Source organism: Bacillus rossius, assembly GCF_032445375.1.
Source record: "Bacillus rossius redtenbacheri isolate Brsri chromosome 4 unlocalized genomic scaffold, Brsri_v3 Brsri_v3_scf4_1, whole genome shotgun sequence".
NCBI classification, from domain to species: Eukaryota; Metazoa; Arthropoda; class Insecta; order Phasmatodea; family Bacillidae; genus Bacillus; species Bacillus rossius.
Genome location: NW_026962010.1, coordinates 18,065,664 through 18,083,332, shown reverse-complemented (window position 1 = coordinate 18,083,332; position 17,669 = coordinate 18,065,664). Strand labels below are relative to the sequence as shown.

Below are 17,669 nucleotides of genomic sequence, written 5' to 3'. Positions count from 1 at the left end.
TAAAAGGTTCGGCATTATAGTAATTTTTTTGTTTATAGCTCAAAATGTGCCTTTTAAAATTTTTTCTGAAGTAAGCTTCTGCAAACTTGATTAACTTTTATGTTTAGTGTAGCACTCTGCCTTAAATACTAAGAGTTTTTCTATCAGTGACTTATTGGAGAGTGTCTATGTTTGCTAGACGACTTCAGTTTAAAAAACAATAATAGTACTTTCCTGTGTCGATACTGACGACGTACCGACCATGGCCGTTAAGCCCGTGCTCCGTACCGCTAGTACCGTATCCCGTTTTCGGAGCGCGCCCCTTGCCCAGCCCGATTGAGTCAAGCGAGCGCCCCGGGCGTGACCTCAATTAACTGAATTAAACAACAGGACACGAAACCCCGGGGGCTTGACTACGAAAGACAATACCCAAACAGTGCACATTGAGACAATTTGTAGTTAAATTTACAGTCGCCAACTTGGTGCCGCCTTTTAAATTAATAAATCAATTAAAACCATTGTTAAGCCATAGGCAAATATTTACCAGGTGCAAAGTTTTAAATCAAGCACCTGGAGCATGTTTTTTACTCATCATATAACCAATTAAATTATTATAAGTTTTTGGTGCCGACTCACAAAGAAAAGAAAGTTTCTCTTCCTTGCGAGGCGGCCATGTTCGGGAGTTTCCAACCACTCCGCACCGGGAATAGACGTGTGTCCGTGGGCAGCATTCAATTTTTTTTCATTGATTATTTTTTATTCTGCACCACACCTTCAAATTTAAATCCTTTTATTAATTCACCGCTGCCCACGTCGACTCGGCGCGTATTTTGCGGATCCCGGCCTATCCCAACCGCCTTCATCGTGATACCGCGCTACGTATCGTATCATTCACGTAAGTGTTTCGCCGAACTTAGGAGCCCGCTCATCGAGCCCCCCCCTGCACCCGTTAACTTTCGGCGCTGGCCGTCTCCAGCGAGCATCGACCCACGTCCCGCGAGACTGCTGCGATAACCATTAGTGTCACGTAGTGTTGTGTTTTTTTTTTTTTTTGTTATTTGTGTAATCGCTAGACGTCGCCAAGTGTTGGTGAGAGTTTTTGTAGCGGGACTAAATTAAAGGTAATTCTCACTAACTCGTGTACAATAATTTTCTGTAGTCTCCCGTCCTCCACATGGCCGAGCGGCCTTCACAGCCAAGGGAGAACCATTCAGGTTAGATTCAAGCCGTGTACCTGGCGGGGACGCGGGGGCAGAGTACCCACGACCCAACATCAAGGGTCTAGCAGCCCGCTAGCCTGGCGCCCCTCCGGACAACCACAGCATCGCGACGCCTGTAGCGCCTGTCAGGTACCCCCCGGACCTTTCACAGAGGTCGGGTGCCGGCAATACTTACTATTTATTAGAAATGAGGAATGACCAAAATAATATAAAATCAGATTTTGTAATTATTTTCTTTAAATAATCATTTCATTAAACTTTTTGGTTTTAATTATTCATTTTTTCCCATTATAATAGTATTTCAACTTTGGTTTATATGAACTAATTCCTTGGTAGTAGATCAAACAACGAACGAGGTCAACCTTGGTTGTTGTGTTCTTTGAATGTGTAAAACTACTCTTTGTTCTATGGATTACACAAAGGTCATGGCGTCGTATTGATGAGCTGTTATGAATTTTTTTATAAATAATGTGGCAGGCCAAATTATCTCTCGTTTGCTAAGTGTACAAGATATGGTTAATTAAGTGAATTCCTGCGTGTGAATATGATGGTGAATACCTGGGTGTAATCATGATGGTTAAGTGTAGACAGATTTAGGGCATTTGTGTACTGTATTCTCTTTACGTTTGACGTTACTTGGTTGTGGTAAGTTTTTTTATTTCAAACATAATATCTTGTATTTTTAATTTATCTTAACTTGTGTGGTAACGAAGGAAAGATCTTTATTTAGTTATTAAAGTGGAATGAGTGTTTTGTGAAGCCTCATAGAAATGCATGTTTTTTTGTTAGGTGGTTAATAGTGTTGAGAGCAACTGATGGTTCAGGGCTATGTTTGAATTTCATTGGAAGTTAACGTATGCTTTACCATTTTAAATTTACGTTGCATTTTGATATTAATGCCTTCCTACAGTTGAACTATCATCATACTTATTTACAAATATGAAACCTTCACTCATGTCCTTGGAATGTGAAATTTTTTTTTGTTACAAGGTCCGAAGAGATAATTTTTCAAGCTTATACAACATTTAAAAGTTAAGGTTTAAAGCTAATTTACCAAAGTATGTGCTCTTCTGAAAAAAATAATTCAGACAAACCAGAAAAATGCTAAGTGTTTTTAATTCCTCTAAAATAACCTAACCTAATCAACTGGATAGTAGCCCAATTAGGGTGGTCAACCAATTATGTGGTGGGAAAAAAATATTTGCCCTGTTGATAACATATGACATTTAACATTCCTGTGCTATTTAAAACCACCTTGTCTATGCTGTATTCTATTAGATCTCTGGTTAACCACAGGATCAAGTTGCAGCTAGTATAGAGCAAGTAGGGTGGCAACAACTATCAGGCTATTATCTTGTAGGAAACATTCACTTCTACTTAAAATGCATATAACCTAATGGCAATATCATATCACTGCACAGGCTATGTACTGTAGTTTATAAATGCTAATTTTTCAGCCAGTGGGAAACTGAAAACTGTTTTTAGGGAAAATAGAACATTTATGTTGTCATTAAAAACATGACATTTGGAAATTTAAAAAAAAATTTAATGGAAAAGCTACGACCCTTATAATTTTCCCCACATTTATATAATTTTTTTTAATATTAAAAAATCACACATGATTTAAACATCTCGAGTGTCATAAATGATACAATAGCCCTACCTCATAGGAGTACCCAGAGTTTTTTTTTGGAGGATGTTTGTCCAGATTTTCAAGAAATTATTCATAGGCAGTAAAACTTAATTTTGGTAAATATGTAGTTGGGCGGTATTTGCGGAAAAAAATGTAAAAAATCCGAAAATACCTTTATTATATGCTCTTCAACTTCCTCTTTTCATTAATAGTGGCGGAGGTAAGAAATTGCGAATACTTTAGGATATATCGAATTTTTAAATTTCTTCATATGTAGTTGAGCGGTATTTGCGAAAAAAAAAATGTTAAAAATCCGAAAATACCTTTATTATATGCTCTTCAACTTCCTCTTTTCATTAAAAGCGGCGGAGATTTGTAATTCCAAATACGTTAGGAGATATCAAATTTTTAAATTTCAGCACAATACCAGCGCATTCCTGTGGCATGCGTGCACCATTGTTTCTTGTTTACGTACGAGTATCTATTTTTTTATTGGATAATGATGTCACGTGATTGTTCGTGATAGGCCAGAATTCAAATGAACTAATGCGTGATTATTTAGTTCAATTATTGTTTAAAACGGTGTTTAATTACTGCCTCCAACTTAGGTGAATTTTTAACGTTTCTAATTTTAAAGTCTTATTTGTTATTTTGATATTGTTGCGCAAGTAATAAGTAACAAGAAAAATTACGTGAGTTGTTACTGTGCATCCTTTGTTACGGGTTTGTTAGGTAAGGTCAGTTACATTATAAATAATTTAAAACTAAAGAATAATTAAAATCAATTCACATTATCTTTAATATCACCTTAGTTTGAAAGTATTTATAATGTAACTGACCTGACCTAATCGACCATTTTAGTTTACTGTTCACCCTCTGTCCGGGTTTGTTTGGTCAGGTCAGTTACATTATAAATATTTTAAAACTAAACAGCCATTAAAATTAATTCACAAAATAATTTTTAATGTCGGCTTAGTTTGAAAGTATTAATAATGTAACTGACCTGACCTAATCAACCATTTTATTAATTACGCATTCACGATTCACGTATTCACGAACACACGGTAAAATAACAAAAATGGCGCCGCTCGAATGGTTCCACAGTTCTTGTATTGTAAAATTAAAAAATTCTATATCTCCTAAAGTATTTGGAATTTCTTATCTCCGCCGCTTTTAATGAAAAGAGGATGTTGAAGAGCATATAATAAAGGTATTTTCGGATTTTTAACATTTGTTTCCGAAAATACCGCCCAACTACATATTTACCTTAATGTTTACTATAATATATAAAAGACCGTAGACTTTTCATTGGTAACTTTTCTTTTTCCCCATATTTTATTCTTTTAATGTGACCTATAAAACGATGCCTTTTGTTAGTTCATAGGGGGAATCGTACAAAATGTTTCCAATTTTTTTAGAATCAAACCAAAAAACTAAATATTTTGAATGTTATATATCTTGTAAAATTATCAATATGTTTTACAGTACGTACAAATGTTTTAACACTTTTTTCTTAATAGCATATATTTTATTGATTTCTTATGTATTTAATAATTTTTTATTTTTAAGATTCAACTGAAAAAAGTTTATATTAAAAAGCAATGTTTTTCGTGTTCTAACTTATTAACAAAGCTTTAATTAATTAATCTTTTTTTTATAGCACCATCTACATTTACTACTTAACATGTTCATTTTCAGATAAATTAGGTGAAGTTAAACATTAATTATTAAGGTTGTCTGTATTATAAACTTAATATTTGTAGGCTTCCAAGTATTTAAAAAATTTTTCCTGCATTTTTTGCTTCCATATAAATTTACACTCGTTGGTTTTGGCGTAGGTAATTAAGAATTAGTAAAACAATTTTTGAGTAGAAAGAAAAAAATTATTTTTTAATTAAGTAGGTAGCTACCTGAAAAGATGTAAATACTCTTAATTGTTTTGTAAAATATTGATCAGTTATTGCTATTAAGGTTAAGTATCAATTTTATGAAGTTCCAAGTATAATGTGTTTGCTTAATTTGTTTGTAGAGCTACAGTTGAAAATGAGCACAAAAACAAAGTCAAAGAATAAACAAAAAATTGTGTGCAAATCAGAAAGTTCAGAATCAAGCTCTGAAGATCAGAAAGATAAGAGCAGTAGTTCTGAATCTTCAGAACTAGAAGAGGAAGTAGTTTTAAAGAGAGTGAAGAAACAGAAACGAAGGCACAGGCACCGTGTCGAACCGGCCCACAGTCCGGAAGAAGAGGACCAGAAGCACCGCAGACGGCACAAACACCGGAAGAAAGAGGAAACTGAGGACTGCGATGCGGAGCTTAAATATGAACACGCACAGCGCAAGCGTCGTCGGAAAAGAGAGGTTTATTACGAAAGTGTAGTGGATTCTATTAAGCAGGAGCCGGTGGATGAGGTGGTCTCCGTCCATCGGAGCATCAAGCGACATAGATCTCCTGACAGTAATGCAAGGTAAGCATATTATAAAGACAAACAACCCTTCTACGATGTTTGTCATTGGACCCGGGAAAGTGGCATGCAACTGTGCAGGAGGTAGGTAACCTAAATCAAAATGCAAATGTAAATTTATTAAGTATAAAAGTATTTTTTAAATTTGCATTTTGAATTATGTTACTTTCTACTTTTTTATTCTTCTTTACAGTGCAAACTTTTATTAAATATAAACCAAAATTAACACAAATAACAGCTTATGACTTTTGTTTCTAAAAGAATAAAGTGGCACACTGAATGCTTATGTATCTGGTCGTCAATACCTGAATTCAGTGTTCATTAGTCATTACGGTTTAGAATCACCGCTCATAAATTCAGCTGTATGTAGGATTGTTCTCAAAATTATTAATATGAAGTTGTCTGCTGTGTAAGTATGTGACTATATTTTTTGGTGTGTCTTACTGTCTTACAGTGTACAACCATTCTCAGTAGCAGTGTTTGCAAACACGTATGCTCATATGGCAGTGGTAGCTGGTTTGATTCCAATCAATGTGCATGACTCAAAATCTCGAGCACACAGTTGTTTCTCGAAAGGTTTGCAACCCATTGGAGGGCCCATCTGTTTAGCCTCTGTGCTAAATGGTGTTATGTAAAAACCCTTTCCTTGCTTTCACCTTTTTGCGGGATACAACTGAAAGTTAAGTAGATTCTTGCTTAGTTCTCAGCTTTTTGGAAGATTCATGTAGACGTGTAGGCATGGTTAGTTACGGTTTGACTTGTTGTTTAGCCATCGGCACCGAGACTCGAGCAGCGATGTTCGGCCGGAGAAGCACAGGCGGTCGGACCAAGAGGACCACAGACGGTCGGACCAAGGAGACCACAGGCGGTCGGACCACGACCACAGGCGGCTGGAACACGACGCTCACAGACGACCGGAGCCGGACGACCACGAGCGGCCGGACAGGAGGAAGCAGCCCGAGGAAAAGTCACGCCACCGCCCCGGGAATAGGGAGCCAGGGTGAGTGGTCTTGAGAGGGGGGTTCTCCTCTTGCTTGTGTGCGCTGCTCGCTAGGTAGGTAACCATCACAGCTATCATGCTGATTCAAAGAAACTACAAGGTTCCGGCCCGCGACATTGTTTTGTACGGCCGCCAAAACAATCTTTCAACACAGATATATCAGCAGATAAACTGTCATTCATCAGCTATCTTTGTTTGTCAGCAGACACTGTTATTGAGCCATAATACTCTCACAATTATATTGAAAAGTACTATCTATACTTTTTAAATCCATATATTGGATTATAGCACTTCTTAGATCTTTAATTTTTTAAATGAAATTTTTAGTTGAATATTTTCTTTATTTGTTTTTTCATCACATGCTATAGCAGTTATCATACAGAATAACACAAGATTAAAAATTATTGTAGAAAATTGTGTATCTATTAATTCATACTGTCTGGCCTTATCTGGCCCTATCACTGGTCTAAATTTGTGGTTTCAAAAGGTGTTTCTACTGTTTATGGTGTACGTATTAGGATTTTGGTGTAAAATTTGACCCATCAATCTGTTAGATTTAACAAGCACAAGCTGGATGTCAGCTGATGAAAGTGGGCATGAAAAATGTTGGTCTTAAGGGCCTTTAATGTTGTAGCTATTGATTACATTTGTGTCTTATAGCTAACACAGTTCGCGACAGCTGAATTGCAGCGGATTGTAGAGTCGCCAGGCCGAGATCTGATAAAGTTTTTCACTGTGATGTATAGAACATGTGAGGGCTCTATAATTTCACATAGCTGGTTACCTCTCTTTTATGTGAATCCTTCTTAGACTGGTGTATACTCCCTTATTCAGTAAAGCCCGTAAGGAAAGAGTTTTCCCTCTTGTTTGAGGTAAGTTAGTGAGTTTGATAAATGCAGTTGTTGTTCTGAATTAACTGTCTTCCTCCATGATAGTTGTTCATCAGATAGGTTGAAGAATTACTAGCAAGAAGCAATTAAATTTTATATGCTGCCAATGAAGAGTGGCCCTTAGGTTAATCGAACCAGAATTGAGATTGTGTTATAGTATAGACAGTACTTGACCTGTCCCATAATTTATACTGTTCTACATACAAGCTACCTTTCTCTGGACTCATAATATGCACATGCACACATAAACACACCACTTACACACACAAACACACCACATACATACAAACACATACACAAACGTACTTCAACTCTGTCTAATATAGATGATCTACAAGGTTATTTTTACTGTTTACAATATAAAAGTTATGATGTGTGAGTAATGAAACAGAAAAAACCAAGCATAACATAGTTGTTTCAGTTAAAATGGTGTTCTGAAAGTTTGGAAACAAGAAGTTTGGTTAAAAATCATCAAAGTAAAACAGAGGAGCAGTACCACCATACTGAATCCTAATGTGTTACATATGGGTAGAGATGGTGATTTATAGCATTTAAAATAATGACATTTAGCATTTTGAATTTGAAATTTAGCATTTTGTAGCATTTTTAAAAACACGATTTAGCCAATTATCTCATTTTACATTACTGAAGAAAAGTATATTTTTAAAAAAGAAACCATTGCTTGCCATTTTACCAACTTTTTTCCTTCAACCGACTTCTCGGTGAATCTTTTTTTTTTGCAGTCTGTCTCAGATTTAATGTGCTGTTCAAGTATATCTTTTTTTTCCACTCCAGACGGCGATTATATAAATTGCGCATTAAAATATTCGTATCACTTTCGTAGAACTGTTCACTTTTGTATTCATTTATGCGATCGCGAGTGGAAATTACTATTCGTCCCATTTTTACCACGAGAAATAACAGTATACAACATATTCACGAGTATGCACGTATTTGTAAACACACCACCTTCCACAGACTACACAAGAACGCGGCTTTCACGTGAAACACAGCCAGAAAATGGGACTTACAATTGTTAGCGCTGCGAAGCAGAGATGTTGCAATATGGTGGCCTTAAAACTTGTACTCTGCAAGATGACGGACAAACTTCCAGCTAGTTGTTCTTTGCTTTGTTTACAATCGCGAGGCACGGATGGCAATTCTTCATTCAATATTTACGAACAATAGTTGTTGTGAATGACGTGACAATAAGATACTTGTGCTGAATACGCCATAAAATGATGGTTTCTTTTGATACTGAACTGAAACTAAATACAATCGGTAAATAAATTGTGTAGAGTGAAGACAAATCTCCGTTTTTTACCTTGATTTCGCATTTATCTCGGAGTAGTCTAGATTTCACATTTTATAGTGGAAAAAATATAATTTAGCATATTTTCCCGTATAAAACAATGTATTTTAATGTATAAATATAATATTTATTCAGAAATTACCGCGTACTTATTTAAATAACAGAAATACTAAGCTGTCTGATGTGTAAATTTTCTTTTAGAAACTTTTTAAACGTTATTACCTTCTTTGTTCGTCTCCATCGCCGCAGTGTACCGCTTACAAAAACGTAGCTCTCTCTGTCAACTGCCGAGTTAACTATGTACATTTGATGGCCCGCTCACTTGTAGTGTTTACTACAGTAGTTACGCGTTCGTTCGGCTTGCATTTGGATTACAGATTTTGTTTTTCTATTTAAAGTTGAAGAAAGGTTTTGGTTGCATGACTTATTAAAATAAATTGTTTGGCGTGCTCTTTTATACTTCACTTTGTGAATAAACATACTTTCCATGAATGTGTTTTGTTTTTATGAATACTTTATCGAACAAACAAAATTTTTTCCGCATAATTGTCGCACCCCTACTTTTCAAACTTGATTTTAGAATAAAATGTGCAACGATTATGTGAGAAAACGCGGTAATGCATATGTAAGAACTGATCAACCAAAAATTTAAGTAAAAAACTGACGACCATAGTTCTCACAGGCTGGCACTTGCAAACACACAGCCGTCTCCTCATGTTGATTAACCAGAATAAAAATTGTCTGCATTAACTAAGAAAATAAAGTGGAATGAGTTTCATACAACTACCACCACACACATAATCATAATAAAATGTGTAAAAAAAAAATTAACCCATCTATAATCATAGAGAAACTCATTTGTTGCAATTAGAGGATGTACACTAACAGATTCCATTTGGTGGGAATTCAGAAAGTTACTGGTAGGCTCAAACAGTATTGATATTGGAAAAATAATAGCCTATTCTTTATACTTATGCTGATTTGAAAAACTTGAAAGATAATATAAAATACAGGTTGAATAAAACATAGAAGACCCAAAAAAAATGTTTTTTGTCATAAAAAATTCATTTATCACCTTTTTAACAAAATCCTTCAGTCACCTTCAAAGTATTCTCCATTAGATGCAATGCACTTGTCAGGTCTTTTTTCCCTCTGTTTGAAGCACCTCTGGAACTCTTAAACTTTGATATCCTCCAGTACCCTTTGCGAAGCTGTTTTTACCTCCATCACATCAAAAACGCTTTTCTTTTAGATTTATCTTCATTCTCGGGAACAGGAAAAAGTTGCACGGAGCTAGGTCTAGATAATACCGAGGGTGGAGAATGACAGACTATCCCTGAAAGGCCAAATAGCGGTTCACTCGTAAGGCTGTGTATGCAGGGGCGTTGTCGTGATGAAGGAACCAGTCACCTGATCGCAACCTCACTTGTCCTGTTTTTATTTTGTCTGGGGGAGTTGGGAGTCTTCCACTGGCTTGACGCTTGCTTGGTTTCTGGGTCATACCCGTAACACCAACTCTCATCACATGTAATGACTATGTTCAAAAAGTTTGGATCAATTTCAATCTCTTTTTTCAAGTCCTTGCTCAAATTCAATCACATGTTTTTTTTATCATGTTTGAGAAGGCGAGGAACAAATTAGTGGCAACACGTCTCATTTGCAAATCCTCAGTCAAAATCCGCTGGCACGAGCTCCAACTTACTCCTGTCTTCTGAAATTTTGTAGATCGTGAAACGATTCTCGTTTGTTTTTTGGCAAAATTTTTTCAACATTTTCATTGTTTTAAGATGTTGAAGGGCGCCCAGTAACGAACATGGTCTTGAACACTCATCTCACCATGTGTACTCTAAAACTTGTGTGCAGTTCATAGCATCCTCCTTGAAAGCCTGTTGAAGCATTTGGTAAGCTTCCATTGTCAATTTTTCAAGCAGAAAACAAAATTTCTAACACTCTTTGTTCTTTTAAACCTGCCATAATGACTTCGCAGGTGGAACATGAGTACAGTAAGAGTAAAACAATACTACGACTAAACGTTAACCTACAAACTGACACAGTCTGGTATCTATTAACCCCACTTAGCAGGAGAACTCTATTATGTCTACGAATGGCAACGCACTTTCAGTCCGGATTTTTTTGGTCTCTCCCTCGTAATTATACTTATTTAAATACTAGAATTCACAGAAACTTATAATGTATATCCAATATTTGAGACTGTTTTACAACTTAACTTTAAGTCTTATATAAAAAATCATATCTGTATTTACATCCAGAATTTGTACTTGTGGGGCTAATAATCAAGGCTTATAATGTGGGTTACCTATACTTTTGACTTTCTGCAATCTGGGAGAAAAAACTATATGTAATAAGAAACTTAGATTTGGGAGTAACAATACATTTTTTGCAACATAATTAATACTACATATTTTAATCAGGTTGAGATTGAGCTGTTTGATTTTCCAGTTTTTAGTTTCATTACAGTTTGTAAATTTTAATCTCAAAATTAGAAACTCAAACATGAATTATTTGTTAAATATTTATCCACCTTTTTTGATTTTTAGATTTGATGTATCTTGTAAGAAATCTATAATGAAATTACAACAGATTTTTTAGTGAAAAAAATACAGTTTTTTACATTTCAACATCTTTGATCATCACACTCTTAATTGTGATGATAGACAGGTTCACATGAATCCCGACTCCTTAGCCCGAAACTAGAATTGTTGGTTGTTGTGTCATTATCTCTTGGTGGCACAATATGAGCAGAGTGCATGTCAGCAGCCATCCATTCTTTTACTCACACAGCATGCTCTTGTAACAGTATCAATATTTTATCACTCGCAGGAAGGTCACTTGTTATCAGCATAAACAAGTGTTAAGATTCCATCTGCGTATTACAGGAAATGTATAAGTTTTAAACTTTGTACATCAGTACCAGTATAAATAACATAAAAATAAAGATTTATTAATATTTAACTAGCTTTATTTCACCATATGACTATTCAGTTTTAATAACTTTTTATACTCTCTCTTACCAGTACTCTCACTGCTTGAAAACATTTTTACTGACTCATAGAATCACTGAGTCACTTCAGTGAAAACAAGTTCATCAGCAAATGGTTTTACGTCACATGGTTACGCACAAAGGCTTAAGGTGACCGAACCTTCAAGGTCATAGCATGAGCTCTAAACCTCTTGCGTAACAACTCAGTGATCATAAGTTTCAGACATGCTGCGTTGGTAGGATTGAACCATGGATTGCACGTTTATGGGTACAGAGGACCCATCAAATCTTGAAGAGCACAACCACCAGGTTACTCTCTACAGACTTCTGTGATTCTTTCTTCATCTTTCGTATCCCTCTCGCACTGTCCTGCCTACCCCCTCCTCCATGCAACACTGACCATTCAGAAGTCTCTCGCTATCACACACACAAAATACTGCACGTTTCAACATTAATGATGGTAACATTAGCCTATTGCCAAATACAAATATGGTTAATTGAAATTTTATTAATTAGTTAAACTTAAATTTTTTTTTACTAAATTATGACTAAATAATATTGTAGATATTAGCTATGTTATTATTTGCAAATTTGTGTTGAAAATGATTGATTAGTAATTCTTTCAATATTTTTGCAATAAATAAACACTTTTGTTAGATGTTGGTTGTTGTCGGTGGTTACTGCACTGGAGCACAACTGCACGTGAACTCCCAGTTCTGTTATTTATACTCGCAACAATTTTATGACAACACTTTTAAGATTAAAAATATACGCCTGTTAGTGCATGCCATAAAAAGTTTAACTTGTTTAACTTCTCATTAGAGTGCGTTGTATGTGCACAGCTTGAAGCGATGCCACCAGGGGGTGGGGGGGACATGTCCTCCCAATACCATGATGTGTTATTTTGTCCCCCCAAATAATTAACCCAGAAAAAGTATTTCATTTAACTACTGTATCTAAAATTGGGTAAAATTAAATCAACAAAATTAAAAAATAAATTGTGTAAATGATGACACTTGTTTGTGTACTTACAAACCTAACACCAATAAAAAAAAGCAGTTAGTTCTAGAGGTAAGGCTAGCCGTAACACTATCAGTAAAGGAGGAAGGTGTATGTGTGTGTGTTTACGCACGTCACCATTGAGACTCCAGCCAGCCAAACAGCAATAAAGCAACTAACGTATGTACTTGCCAAGCTATGAAATGCAGTGATGTTTTACGTCACAGTTAGCTATGTAAGGCGGTTCATTCATGATCATGGTGGGTTGCGAACCATGTTTGATACCAACTCGGGGCTCAAAAGTTGAGTCATGCTGAGCAGTAGTTACGAACCCATCACTCTCTTTGCATAAATATGAAGCCTCAGCTATCACTGCAACCAGGGACCCATTGCGTATTTACCCTCTTTACAGTGTTATGTAGGCTTAGTACTAACATTGGTTAAGTACGGACTTTTAACAAATTGGTTGTGTTACAGATTGTTAAAATTAATCCAAAACACTGTTTCTGTTTTATAATAACTTTTTTGTTTTTAAATAAACTTTAATGTATGCCTCCGTAGTAAATCACAAATAAACACTTTAAAATATACAAAAAAAATTAGAATTACAAAATTTTTCCAAAAAAATAAGTGAGTGTGTCATTCACTAGTTAAGTGTAACATCTGACCTCGGTAATGAGCAAATTCGTGTGTTTTCGTTGCAAATACACTTATAATATGGAACTTTGACACAAAATTTAACGTAGAATTCTTTAAAACAGTGCAGAGTGTGCAAATATCTGGATGCGAATCTGACACATTTCCGCACATACCGCTAGAATTTGCTGCCATAGCAGCTATGTCGAATATTATAAAAAGTGTATTTCAATATGAACTAAACAGTAAAACAATAAAATATATCTAAAAACAAAACACTAATACCCTATTGTTATATGAACTAAAAAGTCAAAAAAATCTTTAAATTTAAGTTACTTGTAATTTTTTTTAATAAGCTTAAAATAAGAATCAAGTACTGTTTCCTATTTTAAGCTTATTAAAAAAAGTTATACAGAGTTGTAGTTCATTCTATCGCTGTTGAAAAATTACGTAAATTTAAATATTAGTTTTTTTACTTAAAGTTCATACAATAATATATAGTTTTTTTTAGTTCAGTTAATTAAACCCTCTTTGAATAAATTATATGTATTTTGATGAAGCTTACATTTTTCCAGCGAATATGAGTAAAATTCTGTGAAAGAATAGTATTTTTTTACCACAATATTAGTATCTACATGTGTAGCACAAATGACATTTTATAATGATTGGTATATTAACGAAGTAATATTTTTATTTTGGGCAACATGTAGTATCTGCTAATCCAATCTTCAAAATAAAACACATAATATCCAGTTCATTATTAATTTCAACCCTTTCCAAACTGTTGAGTCTTGACCTTAAATTCACTATTTCATTAATAGAATTTAAGTTTCATATAAGTTCCTCAGAAATAAAAATATATCTTACTGAATATAATACTTTACTTAAAAATTCAATTTATTTTATATAGTTTTAGTTAAATTTTTAGACTGGAGGAAAACAATCTTTAGTTGAGAGACGATGCTGTGCATGAATCAGAATATTGGATAATTTAAAAACCAAGATTAATCACTTTTATCAGTCATTTAATGGCATAATACAAAAAATGTGTGATGCTTTGTTAGTAAGAAATTAATAAATATATATTTGCCATCCTCTGAAAAAACTTTATACTTAGAATATGCAACCTCTCGTCAAAAAAAAAATCGGAGTCGTTTCTTAACTTTTAGAGATCCACCAGCACAAAGTCCATTTGATGTTACATTACATTCTACTTTTGTTACTTAAAGCCACAACAAAATTTGTTTTTGATCATTGGAAATTATTGTAGATTCTGCACATTTAAACAGTGACTGTGAAGACTTTTTGTAAGCTGAATTTGACAAAAATGTGTAAGAAAAATTATGGGCTACAGATGTTGTGCAAAAAAAATTTTGATTGACTTCCTCCCCTTTTTTTTCCTCAAAAAAAAGTGTGTGCCTGTGGCACCTGTTTGGGTTGGGGAGGGGGCCTTTTGCCACCACTATACCCCAGCACAGGGGCACACTTACGTTGTACGCACAAATACTCACACGTGGCCCATGTCTTTTACTTTCATCTGTTCTGTTTCCGCTGGTTCTTGTGTTAACTGCACTCCAAGTTTAGTTTAATAATGTATGTAATTTTTGACTTATGAGAGATTATTTTAAAAATATTTTGTTAAAAAAGAACACCATATGGTGTGACATAATTTCAATATATCGGGACTTAAAATATTAGTATTTTCAGGTTTTTCTGTGAAAATGAAAGTGTAAGTAAAGTGGGTCAATCTCTCATCTTGGCATTGTGCGTATAAGAAAATTAAAGAATGGAGAAATTGATAGAACATTTTTCAGGCTTCATATTTATTAAAAACACTCAGATATGAGGATATTCCCACTTGTATATAATGCACAAGATGAAATCTAGCTGGAAAATGAGTTCCTCTGTCCCACACATGACAGTGGAATCATCCTTTACGCTGTCAAAACCAACAACCCTGCCAGTAATATTGCTTTCCAGTTAAAATATGTGATGTGTGAACAGCTGTAAACTGAGCTTACAAGATGGTAGGTATAGGATGTTAGGTTAGAAGGTTGTTTGTGCTGGTATTTTAGTGTTTCTTGTTCTCCCTTAAACAGCAAGCACCTGTTGCAACAACAGCTGATTCACCTGTGTGTTCACACTTGTTGAGTGTCTTTCCTCACTGAATGTGTCTGGATAATGCTATCAAATGTTGTGTTCCTGAACAGAAATATTAATGTGTCACAAATATTCGTAATTTACTAAGTGTCTTTAATTATAGGCTGAAATTTCAGTGTTTATTCTGAAATATTAATAAATGAAATAAGTAGATGGTACATCTTAAAAATACTGATCTTATAATAAAGCTTGTAGCTGGTATAGTAGTGTGTATGTATAAACTCTTTGGGTTAACATTGCAGGTGTTTTTTAAAATAGGAAGTGTTTTTAATCTGTGGTCTTTTATAAATTATTTAAATTTCATTTAACTGCTGTGTTTTAATTTTTTACTTCCTACAGTGGTAAGGAAGGCATGCTTGCTCAAATGAGCAATGTTTGGTAATCTGTGTGAACACATCCGCTAAAATTCATTTTTTTATCGAAGGTGAAGATGCAAGCAGCTATTGCTGACCTGGAGATGTACGGTAACTGCGTTTTTCAGAGAACTGCAAATAAGCATTTAGTCAGGCGAGACTCCGCTGGATGGCAATGGTGCATCTTCACCATCGATATGGTTGTTTTAGCGAGCATCGCGAAGACGGGGCGCAGCGCAACGGGAGGGCGCGGAGAGACCGGATGAAGGAGGAGGTCGCAGAAGGAGACTACGAGTGGGGGAAGCAGGCGGAGAAGAAGGAAGAGGGCAAGAACTCTCTGGCAGCGGAGAAGGAGAAGCCCAACTTCGGCCTGTCCGGCAAGTTGGCAGAAGAGACCAACACGTTCAAGGGTGTGGTCCTGAAGTACAGCGAACCGCCGGAGGCTCGCAAGCCGAAGAAGCGATGGCGCTTGTATCCGTTCAAGGGGGAGAAATGCTTGCCGACGTTGTACGTGCACAGGCAAAGCGCGTACCTGATCGGGAGGGACCGGAAGATCGCGGACCTGCCGGTCGATCACCCCTCCTGCTCGAAGCAGCACGCCGTGTTCCAGTACCGCCTCCTGCCGTACACCCGCGATGACGGCTCCACCGGCCGCAGGATCCGCCCGTACATCATCGATCTCGACTCGGCCAACGGCACGTTCCTGAACAACGTGAAGATAGAGGCGCGCAAGTACGTGGAGGTTCTGGAGCGGGACGTCATCAAGTTTGGGTTCAGCTCTCGGGAGTACGTGCTGCTTCACGAGCACAGCAAGGACGATGATGCAGACGAGGACGTGACCGAAGAGCAGACCGTGGAGGAAGTCTCACAGCCGTGAGTTGCGTCCCCAGGACAAGTGAGTGTTTCTCGTGTTATTCTGAAACTGGAGTGCTTTTTGCTTTACCGAACACTTGAATAATGAAGCACGCAAAACAGTTCAGTCTTGAAAACAACTGCTGATGTCTCCACCTTCTTCTTGAATTTACATCAGTGGCTATGATCAGTTTTATGACCTTAAACGTTGCATAGGATCAGGTATTATGTTTGCATTTTTTCCATATGAGTTCTTATGTTGGGTATATTTAAAAAAAATAGATAATTGAATAATTTTTTAGAATTATTGTAGATGCTGTATATTATGCCTTTTGGTAAATGTTCCACAAAATCATTTTATTTATGGTCGGATGTAATGCTGTATATCTAGAATTAGAATGATTGTGCAGTCTCTCAGGGAGAATTAAAAAATGATGTGTAAGAAATTGAATATACACTGGGTTTTGTATGGATGTTATTATTATGAACAGTTTGTGCAGAAAATTTTTGGTATTTTGATACACAACCCAGCTCTATTAAATTACTGTAAGAAAATTGTTTTTACTGTATAACCTTGGTATGACATCATCTCTCAAAAGCAAAGTATATATTTTTTTCTGTAACAAATAAGTATTGCTATTTCTATGCCAGTGTACATTCTTTTCATTAATCATATATTGAATGAATTGGTATGTATTCTGCTCAGAGCAGGCAAATACTTATAATAGTATCTTTGTCTTACATCATTTGGAAGTGTTTTATATTATAGTTTCAGGAATAAGATGTGTTTGCTTCAGGTTTTGTTTCTGAAAATTACTGCCATTTATGCCTAAAATTTGAAAAGTAAAAGTGTTAAATTTATTGAATTATTTCATTTGCAAGCATTGATTTTTTTTTGTGTGTAACTAATTAAATAAACTTTTTTGGGATGTATGTGTGTACTATTTTTATTTAAGGTGTAGTTTGAATGAAATTATTCTCCTTGATTCATAGCTTTGAATAGACTCCATTATGGTTATTATTTATTTAAGTTGAGCTTTGTCTTGTCCACAAGGTCACCGAATGGAGATGGCTACTGGCAACAGCACAATTCAGAATGTTGGGAAAGAATCGTCACAGTGTTTGTCTGGAGTTATTATGGGAAGGTGTTGAAAACCAAATTTAGATTGGCT

General features: G+C 35.6%; 1 protein-coding gene across 1 annotated transcript; it reads left to right on the top strand.

Annotated features, from left to right (window-relative positions):
* Positions 1 to 1,564: 1,564 nt before the first annotated feature.
* LOC134541734 (smad nuclear interacting protein 1) lies at positions 1,565 to 17,446 on the top strand. The gene is made up of 4 exons (XM_063385383.1): positions 1,565 to 1,844; positions 4,862 to 5,297; positions 6,064 to 6,294; positions 15,856 to 17,446. The coding sequence occupies exons 2-4, from the start codon at positions 4,876 to 4,878 to the stop codon at positions 16,520 to 16,522; spliced, it is 1,320 nt and encodes a 439-aa protein (XP_063241453.1). The 5' UTR covers positions 1,565 to 1,844; positions 4,862 to 4,875; the 3' UTR covers positions 16,523 to 17,446.
* The last annotated feature ends 223 nt before the right edge of the window (positions 17,447 to 17,669 follow it).